The sequence below is a fragment of the Coffea eugenioides genome, chromosome 4 (assembly GCF_003713205.1).
Source record: "Coffea eugenioides isolate CCC68of chromosome 4, Ceug_1.0, whole genome shotgun sequence".
Taxonomy (NCBI): domain Eukaryota; kingdom Viridiplantae; phylum Streptophyta; class Magnoliopsida; order Gentianales; family Rubiaceae; genus Coffea; species Coffea eugenioides.
The window spans coordinates 10,010,652-10,029,182 of record NC_040038.1 but is presented as its reverse complement, the minus strand read 5'-3'; the positions used below and the strand labels follow the sequence as shown (position 1 = coordinate 10,029,182).

General features: G+C 33.4%; 3 protein-coding genes across 4 annotated transcripts in view; 2 read left to right on the top strand and 1 right to left on the bottom strand.

The window, feature by feature from the left end:
* Positions 1-1,855: 1,855 nt before the first annotated feature.
* Positions 1,856-2,905, bottom strand: LOC113768733. Of its 2 annotated transcripts, XR_003468131.1 has the most exons (3): positions 2,825-2,905; positions 2,563-2,736; positions 1,856-2,207 (listed from the first exon to the last, which is right to left on the bottom strand). XR_003468131.1 is itself a non-coding variant. In XM_027313194.1 (2 exons), the coding sequence occupies exons 1-2, from the start codon at positions 2,662-2,664 to the stop codon at positions 2,001-2,003; spliced, it is 309 nt and encodes a 102-aa protein (XP_027168995.1). In that variant the 5' UTR covers positions 2,665-2,899; the 3' UTR covers positions 1,856-2,000. The 2 variants fall into 2 exon arrangements, 1 of the variants encoding a protein (XP_027168995.1); XM_027313194.1 differs by having other exon boundaries at positions 2,563-2,899.
* An 11,205-nt stretch (positions 2,906-14,110) lies between these two features.
* Positions 14,111-16,382, top strand: LOC113768984. The gene is made up of 7 exons (XM_027313479.1): positions 14,111-14,179; positions 14,276-14,311; positions 14,849-14,902; positions 14,998-15,051; positions 15,825-15,878; positions 15,961-16,032; positions 16,162-16,382. Exons 1-7 carry the CDS (start codon positions 14,111-14,113, stop codon positions 16,273-16,275), a joined length of 453 nt encoding a protein of 150 aa, XP_027169280.1. The 3' UTR covers positions 16,276-16,382.
* Positions 16,383-17,462: 1,080 nt separating this feature from the next.
* The window catches only part of LOC113768983 (nucleolin 1-like), a 7,159-nt gene continuing 6,090 nt past the window's right edge, over positions 17,463-18,531 (top strand). The window contains exon 1 of the mRNA XM_027313477.1: positions 17,463-17,490. Coding sequence (XP_027169278.1) covers positions 17,463-17,490 — 28 coding nt within the window. The remainder of the gene's footprint in view (positions 17,491-18,531) is intronic.

Below are 18,531 nucleotides of genomic sequence, written 5' to 3'. Positions count from 1 at the left end.
TGTTTTTTGACGAGGGAAAGGAAAGGTTAGGGAGGGATAGAGGGTGATACAATCTAATTATTTTTTGTCAACCTGCTTTGTGTCCAAAATTAAAAGGAAATGGAAAGAAAGGAAAACAAGATTAACAAAAATTTTAAGATTTCCTAAAAAAAACTTACATGTTTACAAATTACACTTTCAAACTAGAGTTTTTTGCCAAAATAAGACAATTTTAAAAAAATATTCCCAATTTTATTCACTTTCAAATTTTATTCCCATAATGATGTTATTGTTACCACCTAATTATCCTGATTGCCATGTAGGATGACAAGAAAAGAAAGTTTTAATCTACTCTATAGTTTCTAACATGAACTAAAAATTAAAAAAAATTTTATTATAGAGGCACTAGACGATAGCATAATTTTGATAATTTCCTTATAATTATTTAAAATAATTTCTACCATTATTGACCTTGCAATTATTGGTCTCTACATTTTTTTTTAAAATGAATCAAACCTATTGCATATAATTATTTAATAATAATTTTTAAAAAATATGAAAGTTTCAACGAAAATTTCAACGAAAATTGTAAGCAATAACAAGAAAAAGTCACAAAAACTTCAAGGCTATGATATTTGGTTATGTTATCCTTCCTACTCCTTGAAAAGAACTTTTACAAAAAGTAAACAAGCTGAAATTTTCTTCTCTAGTTCCAATTGAATATTTTCCAGCATTGTTCATGATGTTTTACCTTTATATTTTTTTCCCTGCCACTCTTACTTAATGATTTGCACAATTTCCTAGCTAGTCAGGAACCATAATTTCAGAATATGAAAGAAAATCAAGATGGAATTAGTTAATGAGGTTCTAAAAACAAGTTTCAAATAAGTTGGCAATCATTCAAATAGGTGACAAACCAAAAAAAAATAACAAAAAGTTATACTTTATGAGAACCAAGAAGACAAATAAGTACACGTCTCTTCTTCTTTATCTCTAAGTAGAGTACGATGACTTGAAAAAACACTCAATCATAGTATAACTACTAGGAGGTATAAAACGCGCGATGCGCGTAAGTAACTAAAGACAATATGCCCTGCCAAATATGTCAAATATGCGTTGGTAATAGTGCTTAGCATGCCCAATTGAATGTAAAAAAAAAGTTGAAATTATAAGTTTAATTACACTAATCGTTGGAAGATGAAAATGGAGTATGCAAAGCATACATTATATTAGAGACTGGAATAATTGTAATTATAGAATGGTTGCAAATTTGATGAATATCGTATAAATAAGGTGCATAGGAAGATTAATTCTTCAAAGTAGAAGATGGTGGTAGATATTAAATTGAAATTTAAATGGAAAATGGGAAATGCCATGTATACACAAAGTTGAACATAATGAAGTACAGTGAAGGAAGTCATGGCCTAGTGGATGGAGAGAGTATTTCACCATTGCAAAAATCATGATTTGTCACTCACAGAATTCTATCCACCTTATCAACTATTTTTATCCCCTCACTTCATTAGTAGCGACAATGACACACAAGCATTACGCCCCTTCAATGCCTTTTGCAGTACTACAGTTTTTTTGCCAAGCCCAAGCAATACAGCTCGAAGCAAATATATCTGAGCCCAAATAACAAAATACCCTGTTGGCCAAAATGATTATACCACAATATGAAAATATAAATTGAATTGACAAAAGAAGAATCCTTCATTCAAAGGTTGGAAATTGGAACAAGCTTCAGTACAGCATACACTGATTATTTATACAAACATTTGACAGAACAGAGAAAGCAGGGAACAACAAAAGAAGAAAAATTAATAGATGATATCTTTGTCCATTTAATAAATGTATAGACAAAAGATGAGGATCACTAAAAGGCTAAAAAATTTGATCCCTTTTAAGCCTGGCTCTTATAAGGAATGGCCTTGATCACTATCTAATGATACACTGCAGCGAGAGCAGCTCCAATGAAGGGTCTAACCTAGAAGACCCACTGAAAACCAGAGATAAAATAGTTATTTAGCTAAGAATATGAATAGATACTGGGAACATGAAGACACAATCATTATAGGCTTAGATACATGATCATTCCATCCAAGGTCTCTATTGAAGATGATGGCTACACCAAGACTTCTTGCAGGGTCGATGCCAGTGCCCGTAACAGGGATGCTGGCCAATTGAACAAAGAAAACTGCAAATCCAATTGGAAGAGGAGCCAAAATCTGGAACATAAAAAAGAAAGAGATTTGTAAACAATGTCCAAAATTGTTTGATTTCTATGAACTTAATGATCTTTACCAACGTGTTTGATTGCCAGAATCTAGCAATAGAACAAGACACTAAAATTTAGCAACCAAGTACAAATAGATCATGATTAAAATAGTCTCATCACTGAAGCACACGCTGCCAAAAGGTGAAAGAGATATGTGAACTAAAACAACACAATGCAGATAACAAAGCAAATGAAGGGAAGTACAATTTATGCAATCTTAAAGACCTAAAGCTAATAAATACGACAATAACAATGTAAAGCAGCATACTGTCCCCAATTGAGGTTGCATAACATCTTAGACTTACATTCTTGGCTAGAAGCCATATCCTGTACTTCTGTACTTGTATCACAGGCATCTCCATCCTGAGGATGCTACAAATTGAGATCAAACAATCTAAGAAGAACATCTCAACTAAGAAGATTTGAATTAGTTTACCCAGTTAGGGCAGTAGGCCATCGCAGCAAAGTAGTTACAGAACCTATACACAACAAGCAATGTGTAAAGATAGAATATTGGTCTCAAATCAATATATTTATTTTTTTTGACTTTTTAACTCAAACACTAACCTTATTCACACCTGAGGTGTTTTCTGACAGGTATTACAGCAAGAGGAATCAAACCTCGCTTAGCCCCAGGAGAGATTAATGACTCGCCTGCTACCAGTCAATATGCCAACTTGAAAAGATAAGAACTTTTTACTGAGTAAAAAAGGAAGAAATTTAGGCACAGTTGTATAATTCAATAGAAACTGCAAAGCAAGGCTAGCTTGTCAATTACAAATTAATTAGTAAAATAGATAAAAACAAAGAAAAAAAATAACAATTTATCAAGAATTGTAACTGAGCACCACAGGCAAGAACATGAAACTCATCACAAAAGTCTACTCAAGGGAGTATCATGCAACTAAATAAATAACAGAAACAACAAGAAAATTCAGGGGAAGAATCACCAGACGAATCGAAAACAAGGATATTAGAAAAACAATTGACTCACTACAACTTATTAGTCTAATTAAGTGCTGTCTTGAGATCTCAATATTTGTATGTCTGGAATAAGTAGAAGTATAGAATATCCAAAAATCGCTATTTGACGTGAGAGAAAGAGATCATCATCAAGTATTTCAAAATGATTACCTGTGGTGGCCAATCTTCATGGGAATTTAAACAGAATAGATTATCTTTTTTTTTGACAAATATATAAATATAGTCTACCAAACAGTGACAGGGAACACTATAGCCTAATAATATGCTTTGGTTGCAAAACAAGACGTACTTATAAACTGAGAACCTATGTTGCATTTTCTCCACCAAATAACCAGAGAGATATTTAGAGAAAAAACACGCTTGCAAAAAAAAAATGACAGGGAGAACGGGGGATGACAGGGCATACTATTTCCAATTGGGAGAGAGCTTCTTGCTTTCTTGATGGTGGAGAGGAATCTCATGTGCAAGTTCTGCTAGTCTAAAAAAATTCCTATGTTATTATAAAAGTTTTCACAACAAGAATAGAAATGCAACAATGAAGATGATGCTGGTTTTTTCCCAACAAGTACCAATTTTAAACTATGCCACACCTCGAGTCACACAAAACATCATTCTGAGATGTCGTTGTTCCTCTCTGTGCTAACTTGCAGATGTAATCTTCAACCTATCCAATATACACTTAATTAAAAAAGAAAAAGAAAAATAGAACACTCTGAAATGCATACCTATACATCTAGAAAAGTAGTAAAATAATGAAATTCAACTAAAATCTTGGAAGGACATGTGTGGAAATGCTCTTATTAGATACTATAATCATCGGAAAAAAAAAGAAACCAGTCTCTGTTTCAGAAATGAATTAAAATGAGCATAATGATAGCAATTATTTGTTAGTGTCAACAGGTATCTTGGGAGAAAAACATCTAGTCACTGTATTATGAGTGACCAACTAGTATTTATAGGAGTACAAACCTAACCAACTATTTACAAGAATACCCTTACTAATATATTATCTACAAGAATACTAATATTCTCCAAACACTCCCCCTCAAGTTGGAGCATATATATCATAAGCACCCAACTTGTTACAAAGATATTTCACCCTAGAACCCCCTAAACTCTTGGTAAATAAATCAGCCAATTGATCTGCAGACGGTACATGAGATGTCTTGATGACTCCATCAAGTAATTTCTCTCGAATGAAATGACAATCAACTTCAATATATTTTGTCCTTTCATGAAACACTAGATTAGACGCAATATGGACAGCCGCCTGATTATCACACACTAAATTCATAGGCTATTTATACTCAAATCTAATTTCAAGTAACATGCTTTTCAACCAAACCAACTCACACACAGTGTGAGCCATAGCACGGTATTCAAATTCTGCACTTGATCTGGAGACAACTGTTTGCTTCTTACTCTTCCACGACACTAAATTACCACCAACAAACACACAATATCCTGTGGTCGATCTTCGATCTGAGGCAGAACCGGCCCAATCTGCATCACTATATCCTTCAATATCAGTGTGTCCATGATTTTGATACAACAACCCTTTTCCAGGAACACCCTTAAGATATCCGAGAATCCGTATAACAGCATCCCAATGACTAGTACGAGGGGTATCAAGAAATTGCCTCATAACACTCACTGCAAACGAAATGTCAGATCTCGTTACAGTGAGATAATTTAACTTACCCACAAGTCTTCGATATTGCTTAAGATCATCAAGTAATGCTCCTTGATCTCTTGCTAATTTCACATTGGGATCCATAGGAGTATCCACAGGTCGGCAACCTAACATCCCAATTTCACTCAACATATCGAGTACATATTTTCTTTGACATAAATAAATTCCATATTTAGACCGAGTTATTTCAATACCCAGAAAATACTGTAAATGACCTAAATCCTTTGTCTGAAAGTTTGCATGCAGATTGGATTTAAGTTTCTGGATCCCCACAACATCATCACCTGTAATCACAATATCATCCACATAAACAACTAATAAAATTTTACCAGCATTATAATGCCCATAAAATACAGAGTGATCTACTCCACATCTTGTCAGACCGAACTCTATGACCACACTACTAAACCGGCCAAACCAAGCCCTTGGAGACTGTTTCAATCCATATAAGGATTTTTTCAAACGACAAACCAACTGCGAATTCTCCCCCTGAACAACAAATTCAGGAGGTTGTTCCATATATACCTCTTCTTTCAAATCTCCATGCAGAAATGCATTTTTCATATCCAACTGATGCAATGGCCAATTGTAAGTTGCTGCCAAAGAGATAAGAAGGCGAACCGAGGTAATCTTTGCAACAGGAGAAAATGTTTCTAAGTAGTCTAGTCCATACACCTGAGTAAATTCTCGAGCTACCAGACGAGCCTTCAATCTATCAATAGAACCATTAGGCTGCACCTTTATAGTGTACACCCATTTATAACCAACAACAGGCTTACCTGAAGGACGAGGGACAAGATCCCAAGTACTATTTTGTTCCAAAGCAGACATCTCTTCTTGCATAGCTAATCTCCAACCAAGATGATTAAGAGCATAGGTAATAGACTTAGGAATGGAGATAGAATCAAGGGAAGTAACAAAAGAAGAATATGACATAGAGAGACGAGAATAAGACACAAAATTAGAAATAGGATGGGAAGTACAATGTCTCTTACCTTTGCGTAAAATAATAGGAAGATCTAACTAAGAGGAGAGCGTCATACCTGAATTTGAAAATTAAGAATTAATTGGTGAAGTGTGTGGCATATCAGGAACTTTCTCAGCCATGGAACGACGAGAGTAAACTTGAAAATGAGGACGAGATAATCGAGCTATAGAATTTGGGGGACTAGATAACTCAGGTAATAAAGGGGAAGGAACTGGTAAAACAGGAGAAAAAAAAGAGGGACACTGGTCTAACTCACAAGGCATACTGTGTTTGATAAAATATGGAGTAGATTCAAAGAAAGTAACATCAGCACAAGTAAAAAATCGATTTAAAATTGGACTGTAACATCTATACCCTTTTTACGCTCGTGCGTATCCTAAGAAAATACACTTAATAGCACGAGAATCTAATTTATCCACCTCGGGAGTAAACTGATGAACAAAGCACACACATCCAAAAATACGAGTAGTTTAAACACAGGTTCATGAGGAAAAAGAATGGAGTGAGGTAATTGACCTCCAAGAATATTAGATGGCATGCGATTAATTAAATAACATGCAGTTAGAACTGCATCACTCCAAAATTGTTTGGGCACATTCATGTGCAACAACATTGTTCGAGCAATTTCGATTAAATGTCCAATTTTTCTTTCAGCAACTCCATTCTGTTGTGGAGTGTGAGGACAAGAGGACTGATGAATAATACCAGACTTACTCATAAAGGTATTAAAAGGAGTGAAAAAATATTCTTTCGCATTATCACTGCGAAGTATACGTACCGGCACACCAAATTGATTCTTTATTTCTGCAACAAATGCACAAAAAATGGAATATAGTTCTGAACGATCTTTCATTAAATAAAGGCAGGTAACTCTTGAAAAATCATCAACAAAGATTACAAAATATTTAAAATCTAACTTTGAACTGACTCGACTAGGACCCCAAACATCAGAATGAACTAACAAAAATGGTTCAGAAACCCGTTTATTGACTCTAGGAGCAAAAGAAACACGATGATGCTTTTCTAACTGACAAGACTCACATTCTAACGAAAATAATTGACTCAAAGTAGGAACCAACTTTTTCAAATTTTGTAAAGATGGATGACCTAAACGACAGTTAATTTCAAGAGGAGAAACAGTAGCAGGACATGCTATCGGACCATTGAAATTGAGAAAGTAAAGACCATTATGCTCATGCCCTCCACCAATCGTCCTCTTTATTTTTAAATCCTGAATGACAACAGAATCAGGAGAGAAAGTAACTGTACACTGTAGAAATTTAGTGAGCTTACTAACAGACATTAGATTAAAGGGCAAATTGGGTACGTAAAGAACAGAAGACAGCGGAAGTGATTGATTAATTTCTACAGTGCCTAGTCCTTTAACTTTAGTGGTAGATCCATCAGCTAAAGTAACATGAGGAAAGGGAGTAGATTCTTGAAAATTAGAAAAAATTTTAGAGGTACCTGACATATGATCAGTAGCCCCGGAGTCAATAATCCATGAGTCATTACCTTTTTGTGCTAAAGAAGCAGAGGGAAGAGATGCGTGATTTGTAGCTTGATACTGTAGGAATTTAACATAATCTTTCTCAGATATAGTAACAGTCTTCTGGGACCCATGTGCTGAAAAACTCGATTCAATGTGGTCATTGGTAACCGCATTAACAAACCTTTCAACCATGGCGAATGGCACGTCAAACCAAAGAAAAGGTCAAAACTCGAGATGAACAGCGCGTGAATAGTGAACAGCGCGCGTGAACAGTGTCGCATGAACAGTATGCGATGAACAGTGAATAGTCGCGATGAACAGTATCGCGTGAACAGTCGCGATGACCAAAACTTTTGCTAGATGTTTAACCCTAACCCTAGGACTTTTGCTCTGATACCATGTCAACAGGTATTTTGGGAGGAAAACATCTAGTCACTGTATTATGAGTGACCAACTAGTATTTATAGGAGTACAAACCTAACCGACTATTTACAAGAATACCCTTACTAATATATTATCTACAAGAATACTAATATTCTCCTAACAATGATAAACAGATCTAAGATTTAGTTTAGAAAAATATTTAGCACCAATTAGCTCATCCAACAGCTCTTCAATCAGTGGAATTGGGAATTTGTTCTTGACAGTAGCTTGGTTTAGTTGCCTACAATCAATACACATCCTCCATGAGCCATCCTTCTTCTTAACTAGCACAACAAGTGATGAATAAGGGCTTGAGTTTGGTCTGATAATGCCACTTTCAAGCATCTTAGTAACCAATCTTTCTATTTCCCCCTTCTGAAAGGCTAGGTACCTATAAGGCCTGACACTGATAGGGTGAGTGCCTTCCTTAAGAGGTATTCTATGACCATGCAGCCTTTTTGGGGGCAATTCTGTAGGTTCTTGGAACAAATCATCATATTCCTTTAGTAATCTAATGCAGACCCTTCTTATACCTGATCACCTTCATTTGTAGTAGTTATAGCAAGAATGTCAACATTTTCTTCAGTGTGATCAACAACTGCCTTGATCAAGCACAGCTGTGCAGCAGCAATTCGTGAGGGTTTTTACAAAACTTGTTGCATTTTTCTCTTCTTGATCAACTGCAATCCCAATTGCTTCATTCCTCTCAATACTACTCTGTGACCATTCTGCAGGAACTCCATTCTAAGTTCTCCAAAATTCCACTTAATGTCTCCAATAGTGCTTAACCACTGAATTCCCAGAACCACTTCACACCCTTTCATTGGTAGTACCAGTAGATCAGTTTTGAACTCTTGTCCTTGCATTTTCCAGATAAAGTTGGAACACAATTCATTAGTGGTAAGCTTATTTCCATTTGCAACTTCTACCACCAACGGTATTACTCTCTGTACTTTTAGTCCCAACCTCTGTATTACATTAGGATGGATGACGTTATGGGAACTACCACAATCAATGAGTACATTCACTGATTGTTTGCCCACGTGGCCTGTGATCCTCAAAGTTCTAAAATTTGGCACTGTCATGCTAGTCATAGCATTGATTGAAATGTGTGCCAAATTACCTCCCCTGGTTTCTCCATCATCAACTTCCTCTTCCATAGACTCACTCCCCTTTTCTTCATAAACGTGCCTCTGGTCATCCCAAATCTCCAATCTATGGAACTGTTTATTGCCACGTCTATGCCCCATGCCAAATTTTTCATCACACCAAAAGCATAATCCCTTAGCCCGCTTATCATCCATTTCTGCTCAAGTTAGCCTTCTGTGAGATTTTCATTCCAACTCCTCATTACCCCTCCCAGTACTAGGCAGGGCAGGTATAGAAGGGGTAGGCAATAAGGGCCTAGCATTCTTCCTCCATTGGTGATTAGAAGACCCAGTACAATTATTATTCTTCCAATAATAGCTAGAATTATGCTAACAAGATTTGAGAGATTAGGAGATACCTTGGCGTTGACTTTGGCCTTCTATTGCATATTCAGCCTTGCCGCCTCTATCTTTGCAAGCGCGCTTGCATGAGCTACATTCTTCGGCATGAACATCTTAACAGCCAGCTGAATTTCTGGTTTTAACCCACTTAAGAAGCAGCTTGTTGCATAATCTTCAGGTAAATCTATCCTGTTGAGTAACTTTTCAAATTGTTCCTGGTACATTAACACAGTACCAATTTGCTTTAATTCCTTCAGTTCTCCTATTGGGTCATCATACAGATAATCTCCAAATCTTGAAGATAATACCCTGATATACTCCTCCGATGAAGGTCCTCTCGAGTCAACTTGGACTTCATGTAGACTTGGTGCCATTGCAGAGCCTTACCCTTCAAGTTCACTGCTGCCATTTTTACCTTCAAAGCAGGTGGAGTTTCATCCACCTCAAAGAACTGCCCGCTCCTGTACAGCCAACCTCTAAAATCCTCCCCATTAAATTTGGGAAAATCAAGTCTAGAAAATCGTGTTTGAATCTGATAGTTACCTCCATTAACCCCAAAAGATCCAGAATTTTGAGGAGAAGAGTTCCCTTCCGTCCGATTTTTCTGCGTATGCAACTCAATCACCAGATTCCTCAGTGCCGTCATTTATTTCTCAAATTGATCTTGTTACTCCCTCAACATGGCCTTTACGTGTTCTTCCAAGTTTTCTGTTGTCATGTGATCTAGTGTCTTCTGCCATCTCTGACCTCTGAGCTGGATAACCCAACTCTGATACCACTAATGCAGAAAGCAGTAAAGATCAAGATTCCTTAACTCAGGAATTGCAAAATAATGGAGCAGCAATTCATAAGCATAAGGAATTATTGTATTGATGATGAAAGGATAGAGAAATATACTTGGAAATGGGGTGGGCTGCTACAGTTCATAGATATGTCATGGTCTGGATTCCATAGCAGTCAAATCTCCTCTTCTTGAAGGTAATGGGTCGAGTGAGTGGAGGAACGGTCGTGTCCAAGGCACAGTCGATGATGTGTGTGCAGGCTGCAGCTACAAAAAATTATTTAAATTTTTTTTAAAGATATTTATTGAAACCATTTTTTTTTGTAAGAATTGGGCCTTGTTTGGAAGACAAGTTTTTTGTCAAGTTTGTCTGTTACAAGTTTTTTAAAAACTTTGGCTCCGTTTGGATTAGCTGTTTTTTGGTTTGTTTTTCAAAAACACCACTGTAGCATTTTGAATCTGAAAAATAAGTCCGTTTGGATTAGTTGTTTTTGGGGTTGTTTTTCAAAAACTATATGAAAAACTTTTACTGTAGATTTTTTTGGATTATTTTTAGAGGTATTTTGGAAACATATTTTTGAGTATTTTTAGAATATTATAATTTTTATATTTTTATATAAATATACATTTATGCATTTATAATCCATTTATATTTACAAATGTATAGAAGTATATTATTATAAATGAATAAATTATAAATGAATATTATATAAATGTATAAATTATAATTTATATTTTTATATTTTTATATAAATATGCATTTATGCATTTATAATACATTTATAGATATTTATAAATAAATATATTCATATATTCATATAAAAATATATAAATGTATTATATTATATATAATACATAATATAAATATATTTATAAATGTATAACTGTATATTATTATAAATGTATAAATGAATATTATAAATTATAAGTGTATATTATTATAAATTTATAAATTATAAATGTATAAATTAATATATTATAAATATATATTAATATTATGTAGAAATGTATTTATATAATTAATATAAATGTATATTTGTATTGATATTATGTATAAATGTAAAATTAATATTATGTATATTAATATAAATGTATAAATGTATTAATATATATAATACATAATATAAATGTATATTTAAATGTATAAGTGTATATTATTAAAAATGTATAAATTATAAATGAATATTATATAAATGTATAAATTAATAAATTATAAATATATATTAATATTATGTAGAAATGTATTAACATAATTAATATAAATTTATGTATTAATATTATGTATAAATGTAAAATTAATATTATGTATATTAATATAAATGTATAAATGTATTATATTATATATTATACATAATATAAATGTATATTATAAATAAACATAAATATTTATATATTATGTATAAATGTATAATATATTATACATTATATTATATATAATTTATATAACATATAATATTTATGTAAATATATTATAAATATATAAAAATATATTATAAATAAAATAAAATATTTATAATATGTATGTAGAAATATATAATATTAGAAATGTATAATATATATAATATACATTATTATTAATATAATTTGTGTATAATATACATAATTGAAATATACATATTAATATATATTATAAAACAAAATTGAATAAATATATTTATAAATTTATATATAAATAAATGTATTTATATAAATATATAATATTTATTTCAATTGATATAATATATATAATAATATATATAATATTATACATAATTGAAATAAATATATTTATATTAATATAATATATATATAATATACATAATTGAAATATACATATTAAAATATATTAAAATATAATTGAAATATACATATTAAAATACATAATTAAAATATAAAAATTGAAATATACTTATTAAAATATACAAATTAAATATACATAATTGAAATATATTTGGAGTTGTTTTTGATATATTGTTTGGATATGGGTGTTTTTGAAGTTGTTTTTGAAATACACATTACTGTAGCATTTGGAATGTGAAAAACAGTTTTTCAAAAACAGGTGCAAAAACACTCAATCCAAACGCAGCCTTAGTTACAGTAACTTCAAAAAATTTCTAGACTATACACTTCAAAATATTTAAAAAAAAAAAAACACTTCAAAATTTTTTTTAAAAACTTCTACAGTAAATTACAGTAAAGTTTTAGACAAACACCCAAAAACTCACATGCTAAACAGGTTATATATATATATATATATATATATATTTTAATACATACATAGAAAATTCACATTCATATAAATATAATGTGCAAATATACTATTAGTGTTTGGTAGTGGAAAGTTATGAGCATAGAGGTAGGAAGAGATACAACACTGACAACTATATATGAAAGGTAATTATTAAAAAATCATAAAATGATAGCTTTTAATTTATATCAAGAGGCTCTCGACAGTATTATATTATATGGTATAGATGATTTGTGAGAGTGAACAAATAGATAGGATCACATATTAAATTTATTATAGAATTGGAAATTTTACTACTAATCCTTTTTTAACGCCAAAAGAAAGAAAGAAAGGAAAAAAAGAAGATGTAATGTAAATTTACCTTAGTGATTGTGTCTACATAGATTAGGAAAAAGGTTGAACATTAAGGGTCCGTTTGTTCGGGTGAAAATGTTTTCCAGTAAAATATTTTCCTAATTTTCCGTGTTTGGTTGCACAAAAGTTACTGAAAACATTTTCCTATGTAAAATATTTTCACTCATCTTATGGAAAACAATTTCCCTTCCAAACTTATTGAAATTGTTTTCCGAAATGCATGCATCCCGCCTGTAGTATGTTCCAAACTTACTGAAAACATCTTGTAGTATGTTCTTTTTTTTTTCGTGTAAACAGGAGGACTCGAACCCAAAACCTCTTCCTTACACTCCCTCCCCCGTACCACCCAACCCAACCAAACCCTCCCCTTAGTATATTCAAAATAATAAAAAAAACTCATCATACTCATCCTATGCTAGTAATTAATTATGTATAATAGGAACATTCTTTTCTAGATAAACTTTTAGCAGTGAGAGTGCAAGATATATGTCACAATAAGCATTGCATGTGATTGATATTTGACACTAAATGACCAGCAATTTGTTTATTGCTTAAGGAGATATTTTTTATTCATATATACATTTCTCCAAGATTTTTTAAAGTTAAACAATGAGATAAATTTTCTTATTTTGCATGGGAAGAAGTATGTAGTTATAATGTGTAGAAAGTAAAGACAGAGATAAAAGTGAAAATATTTCAAAAGTTAAACAAACACCAGAAAAATGAAGTAAGAAAATATTTTCAATAAGTTAACCAAACACCTGAAAATGATGAAAGGGAAATGATTTTCATGGAAAATTACTTCCACGAAAAATATTTTCCCAAGGAAAATATTTTACTTCCAACCAAACAGACCCTAAGTTAACAACAATATATGTTATGAAGTGAAACATCATTCGACTTACATTTTAAGAGATTAATCTACAAACTTCCGTGCAGTGTTCTTTTCTATATGCTTTGCTTTGATGATTAGTTAAAGATTGAAGAGAGATTGAATTGAATCATAACATTAAAAAAAAATATTTTTTTGGAGGCCACAAACAACAATTCATCTAAAGGTCGGAGGAGTTAAATGCAATTATCCACTTTTGAAACATGAATTTAGGCCTTCACGGTACAACCCCAAGCTTTCATCTCTTTTTTCTAGCATTAATCTACAGAGTTTTCCTCGCCTTTTCTTTTCAAATTCTTAAACTAGAGTAATTTCGCCCGCCCAAACCGCCACATTACTTGTGTTTTTGAACTATAGCAGTTGGAGTACTTGACTTCCGTTTTGGTTTCTTCTTCCCATTATTCATTTTGTCCTCTTCTTAGCTCTAATCTTCAGTCTTGAGAGCTACATCCTCAAAACCCTAATAAAAAAATTCAGAAACTTTGCTTCCAAATTTGAATCCACCCACATTTTCTCTCCCAAATCTACCATGGCTACCTCCGATTCCAATCCTTCTGCGCCCACTCCACCCCTCCCTGCCGTCCCTCTCTACTCCGCGGTATCTGCTCGCTTTTTTTTTATGCTTACTTTAGTGTTTTTTTTTTTTTTTGACATTAGTGATTTCTGTCTCTTTAACATTCTTTGAATTTCGCAGAAGAAAGAAAATGTACCCGTTACTCCTAAGCTTGCGGTATGTTTTAATTTCTTTCGAGTTTGTTGTTATTTTCATTTGCCCGACAAAGGTTCATCTTGTCTCGATCTAGGTCGTACGTTAGGCTTTCAAAGGCTGCACCTTGTCCTCAGAGGATGATTTTTCGCAATGGCTTAAAATTTTGGTTAGAATGAGGAAAATCCGGATTCAAGATTTGATCTTTAATTGATAAGCTTGCAGAAGTAAGGTGCAATAAATGATTGCTACTGGGCAAGTTGATTTGTGGTGTACATTAGTCTTTTTCACTGTTGTACCTTCGTCTCAGAGGATTGTTCCTGATAGTGGCTTTAGAATTTCATCAGCAGAAAAAACTATGTTCAAGTTTTGATCTTTACTTGATGATGTTGCGCTTTTCTCTTTGGTGGATACTAGATAGTGGTTAGTGACTGTGGTCTAGATATTCAGAATGAACAGAACCAACTTGCAAGTTTTGATCTTTGCTTTTTTTCATTGTTGTCAATTTTGTTCAACAAATGACCTCATTGATGTTTGAGATGTAAATGCATTTGACTGCAGGAATTGAATGAATCAAGGCAAGAGCTGCTCAATAGAATTCAGAATTTGAAACAGGTAATGTCATATCTCACACTCTGTTTCTTATTGTGGTTTGTGTACCTAAAAGCTTATGCTTTAGTTTTGTTGATGTCTCCTGTTTGATGCTATAGGATCTACAAAGTTGGAGGTCTAAGTTGGACACTCAGGTTAAGGTCTACCGTGATGTAAGTTTCAGAATTTGCTTTTTGTTGCTTCCTATCACGTATAATTTCGTGACATTATTTAGTTGTTTTTTGAAATTCTGAATGCATCTTTGCTGGAAGCTAATCTTGAGTTAAAAGACCAACTGCACATTATTCTTTATCTGAGTTTGCCAAAGTGAGATATGTTAAATGCAATTGATTTACCAAAATTCTTATACTAAAGATCTAATTCAATGGAAGGTATTAAAGGTATTCATAGCTATCTTCAAATTAGACTACTGCAGAAAAGGAAATTTGAAATGGAAAATGGTGAGGTAAACAGCAGATACATGGAGGATTCTCTTTAGTGCTGGTAGCATTCCAATTCCCCATGAGTTTGAATTTGGTAATTGTATGTCTGGCTTTATCTGCCTGCAAAATAGTATTTGACCTCATCTATTGTATGTTTGTCATATGGCACCTTTTAGTTTTAGCTGCTTGACATTGCAAATGGAAACAAAATTATTCAATTGTCACTGCTGCTTGCCCTCATAGTCTCAAAATGGTGCCTGCCCCGCACGTTGGTATCAGCTGATAAGTTTCAGGAAATTGACTGTTCTAATTAGTTTGAAATTACTCTTTGCCAGATGGACTACTGCAATTGCCTTGCCCTCCTTTAGTGAAGTACCCCTTGATCATTTGTTTGGAAATATGTCACTTATGGCCTTGGGATCAGTAGAAGAATTAGCTGAATGGAAACAGCAGCACTAATTGTAGGATTCCCTTCCATTGCCTAATTTTCTTTCTTTCTGCAGGAGCTTTTAGAACTCAAGAAATCCCTCAATGTTGAAGTAGATCAGCTTCGATCAGTGAGTGGCCATTTTTACTGTCTCTCAAAAGCTTTTGGTGTTTTGACTGTGTACTTATAGTTGTTAAAAAATGTACATCCAGGAATTTCAAGGTTTGAGGACTACTCTGCGGCAGCAACAGGAGGATGTTACTGCCAGCTTAAAAAACCTTGGGGTATGCTATATCATGACATCGCTTGACCAGGCTATTATGTCATTGCTTGCTTGATCAACTGTTATCCCAATTGCCTGCTTTTAATCATCACTAGAGTATCTCAATGTTACTCTTTTAAAAAATTTGCAGCTTCAGGATGTTCCTGTGGAAAATAAAGAGACTGTTGCTCCTAAGATTGAAGTCAAGGATGAAAAAGATCAGGATTTACCCAAGGAGGAAAATAAGGAAGAGGTTAATAGCTAGATTATGTTCGGCATCATCATGTCTGTTTCTGAGCTTATTAGCTCAGACGTGTGAACGCTTGAGTGGCAACTAGTTATATTGTCAGGAAGGGTTTCCAGTCAGTTTGTCTAGAAATTGGTGCCTCTCTAGCTAGGCTGTTGTAATTTGTATTATTTTCCCTGTCCATGTACGAAATCCTTCATCAACAAACTAATATATCTCTGAAAGAAATCGATTCTAATTTACTAATTGTAAGGCTGCTCTGCATGTCCTAATAAAATGCGGGGGACCATTTATTTTTGCCTCCAAAAGTTTGATGGGAAGGACACAATTAGACACCTTGAAAAAAAAAAACTACTTAGCAATCAAACAAAAATTTGAAGTCGCCCTTGGACAATAAGGGATTTTTTAGTCCTTTTTTGTAAGTTTAACCTGCCTAATTGCACACACAAAATCTTTGTTCAATGATCTTTTGTTTTTGAAACATTAAGATTCTATATTTAGGCCTGCAGGGAATCCACACAATCATTCATGGTTAAAAGAAGTAAAAAAAAAAAAAAAAAGGGACACAATTCAAGTTGATAAAGGTGTGTCCCACTTTCACCTTGGCGTTGCTTTGGCCCTACATCTCATCTGGTGCCTGGTGGGTATTTATTTCACTCACTCAACTCTTATTTCGGGGTAGCCTAATTAGGTCTCGAAATCGTGTGTTCGAGTGATCTCTTTATCGCTTGTGTATTTTTGGGGCGGGGTGCACAGGCACAAGGAAATTAATCTGACAAAGTTGGAACACTTTCTGTATTAAAAAAAAAAAAAAAAAGTAGTGCTAGATAGTAGTACTACTACCTAATCCCATAACTCTTTCGTTTGACACTCGAAACACACTTTTGAGGCAGTAGAGTTTCGAAAGACACCAAAGCTAGCCTGTGAGCATGAATTTTCGTAGTCTTTTCTCCGGGATTTCTGTAGTCTTTGTGGTCTCCGACTTAAAGAGGCTCAATGACTTTGTAGCCGAACCCAAACATGTAGATTTGATTTACGTTCTTGTCATTTTATCACGTAGATTCTGAAACCTTTCCACAGGATTTTATACACATCTTGAAGCAACGGTCAATACACTCATCTCGAGTGCAGCTAGTAGGGGTTGAAAAGTTAAAAATCTAGTGAATAAATTCCTGAATAAAAGCACGGATAATTGCTGCAAATACATGGTAGCTCGGACACAGATTGGAGCGTGTAACATAATAATTGTGTAATGGAAACTTTTTAAGTAGTAGTGTAGTATTTGTTTGCATGCATGCATCAATTGGGGGCATATGGTACAAGGAGGAAAAGACAGAGAAAAGCAAAAGACGTACATTCTGCTGCCACCCCACTTCTCGTCACTTTGAAAAAGCAAAGGCAGCAAAGTTTACCGTACGGTAGAATTGCATTCTTGGTGTACTCAATTGGTCGATCTCATAATAATTGTAGAAAAGGCTTCTCTAAAACAAAACAAAAAAAAAAAGATGCAATACCCACTATGTATTTAACAATAATATATATGGAATATATCTGTATTATTTTTGGTAATAATAATAGTAGTGCACTAGAAGAATTAAGTGATGTCAATTTGGGCATTTACCCAGGCTAGATTTTCGAGTAAATTGGTTCTAAAATGCATTTTGTCACTCCATTATATTAACCTGGGAACCATGGATACTGCTGCTACTCCCCCTCTGAACCATATAGCGCTGTGCATGCATGAAGTACTCCCTTCGTCCCATCTATTTTGTCATGGAAATTCAATTTTTTAAGAATAGTGATTTGATCGCGATGTTTGTGCTTTTTTTTTTTTCAATTTTATCCTCATAAATTCAAAATTTAAATTTGAACGGTAACGTGCATATGATTAGAAAGAAATGATACATTGAAAAAAGAAACCAAAAGATGTTTTGACTTTTCTAACATAACAATTGTTTTAAGACATTTTAAAATGAAAAGTATGAGGACGAATGAAATAATAATGTTGATCGTTGATTCTTAGAAATTCTAAAGATTAAAATTACATAAAAATAAAAACAATCGTTATTAGTAGTAATTAACCGTGATAAATCATAGAAATAATTTGGTAACAAACACTAGTAATTTCAATCTTTTCCAGGACCCCTCACTCTTCTTTTTTTTTTGAAAGGACTCGTGCCCTCGTTCTTAATAGGTGTCCTTGTCGTCAATTGGGAATTCTATAGTACGTTTTAATTAAGAGTAAATCTTTCTTACACTGACGGTGTATACACT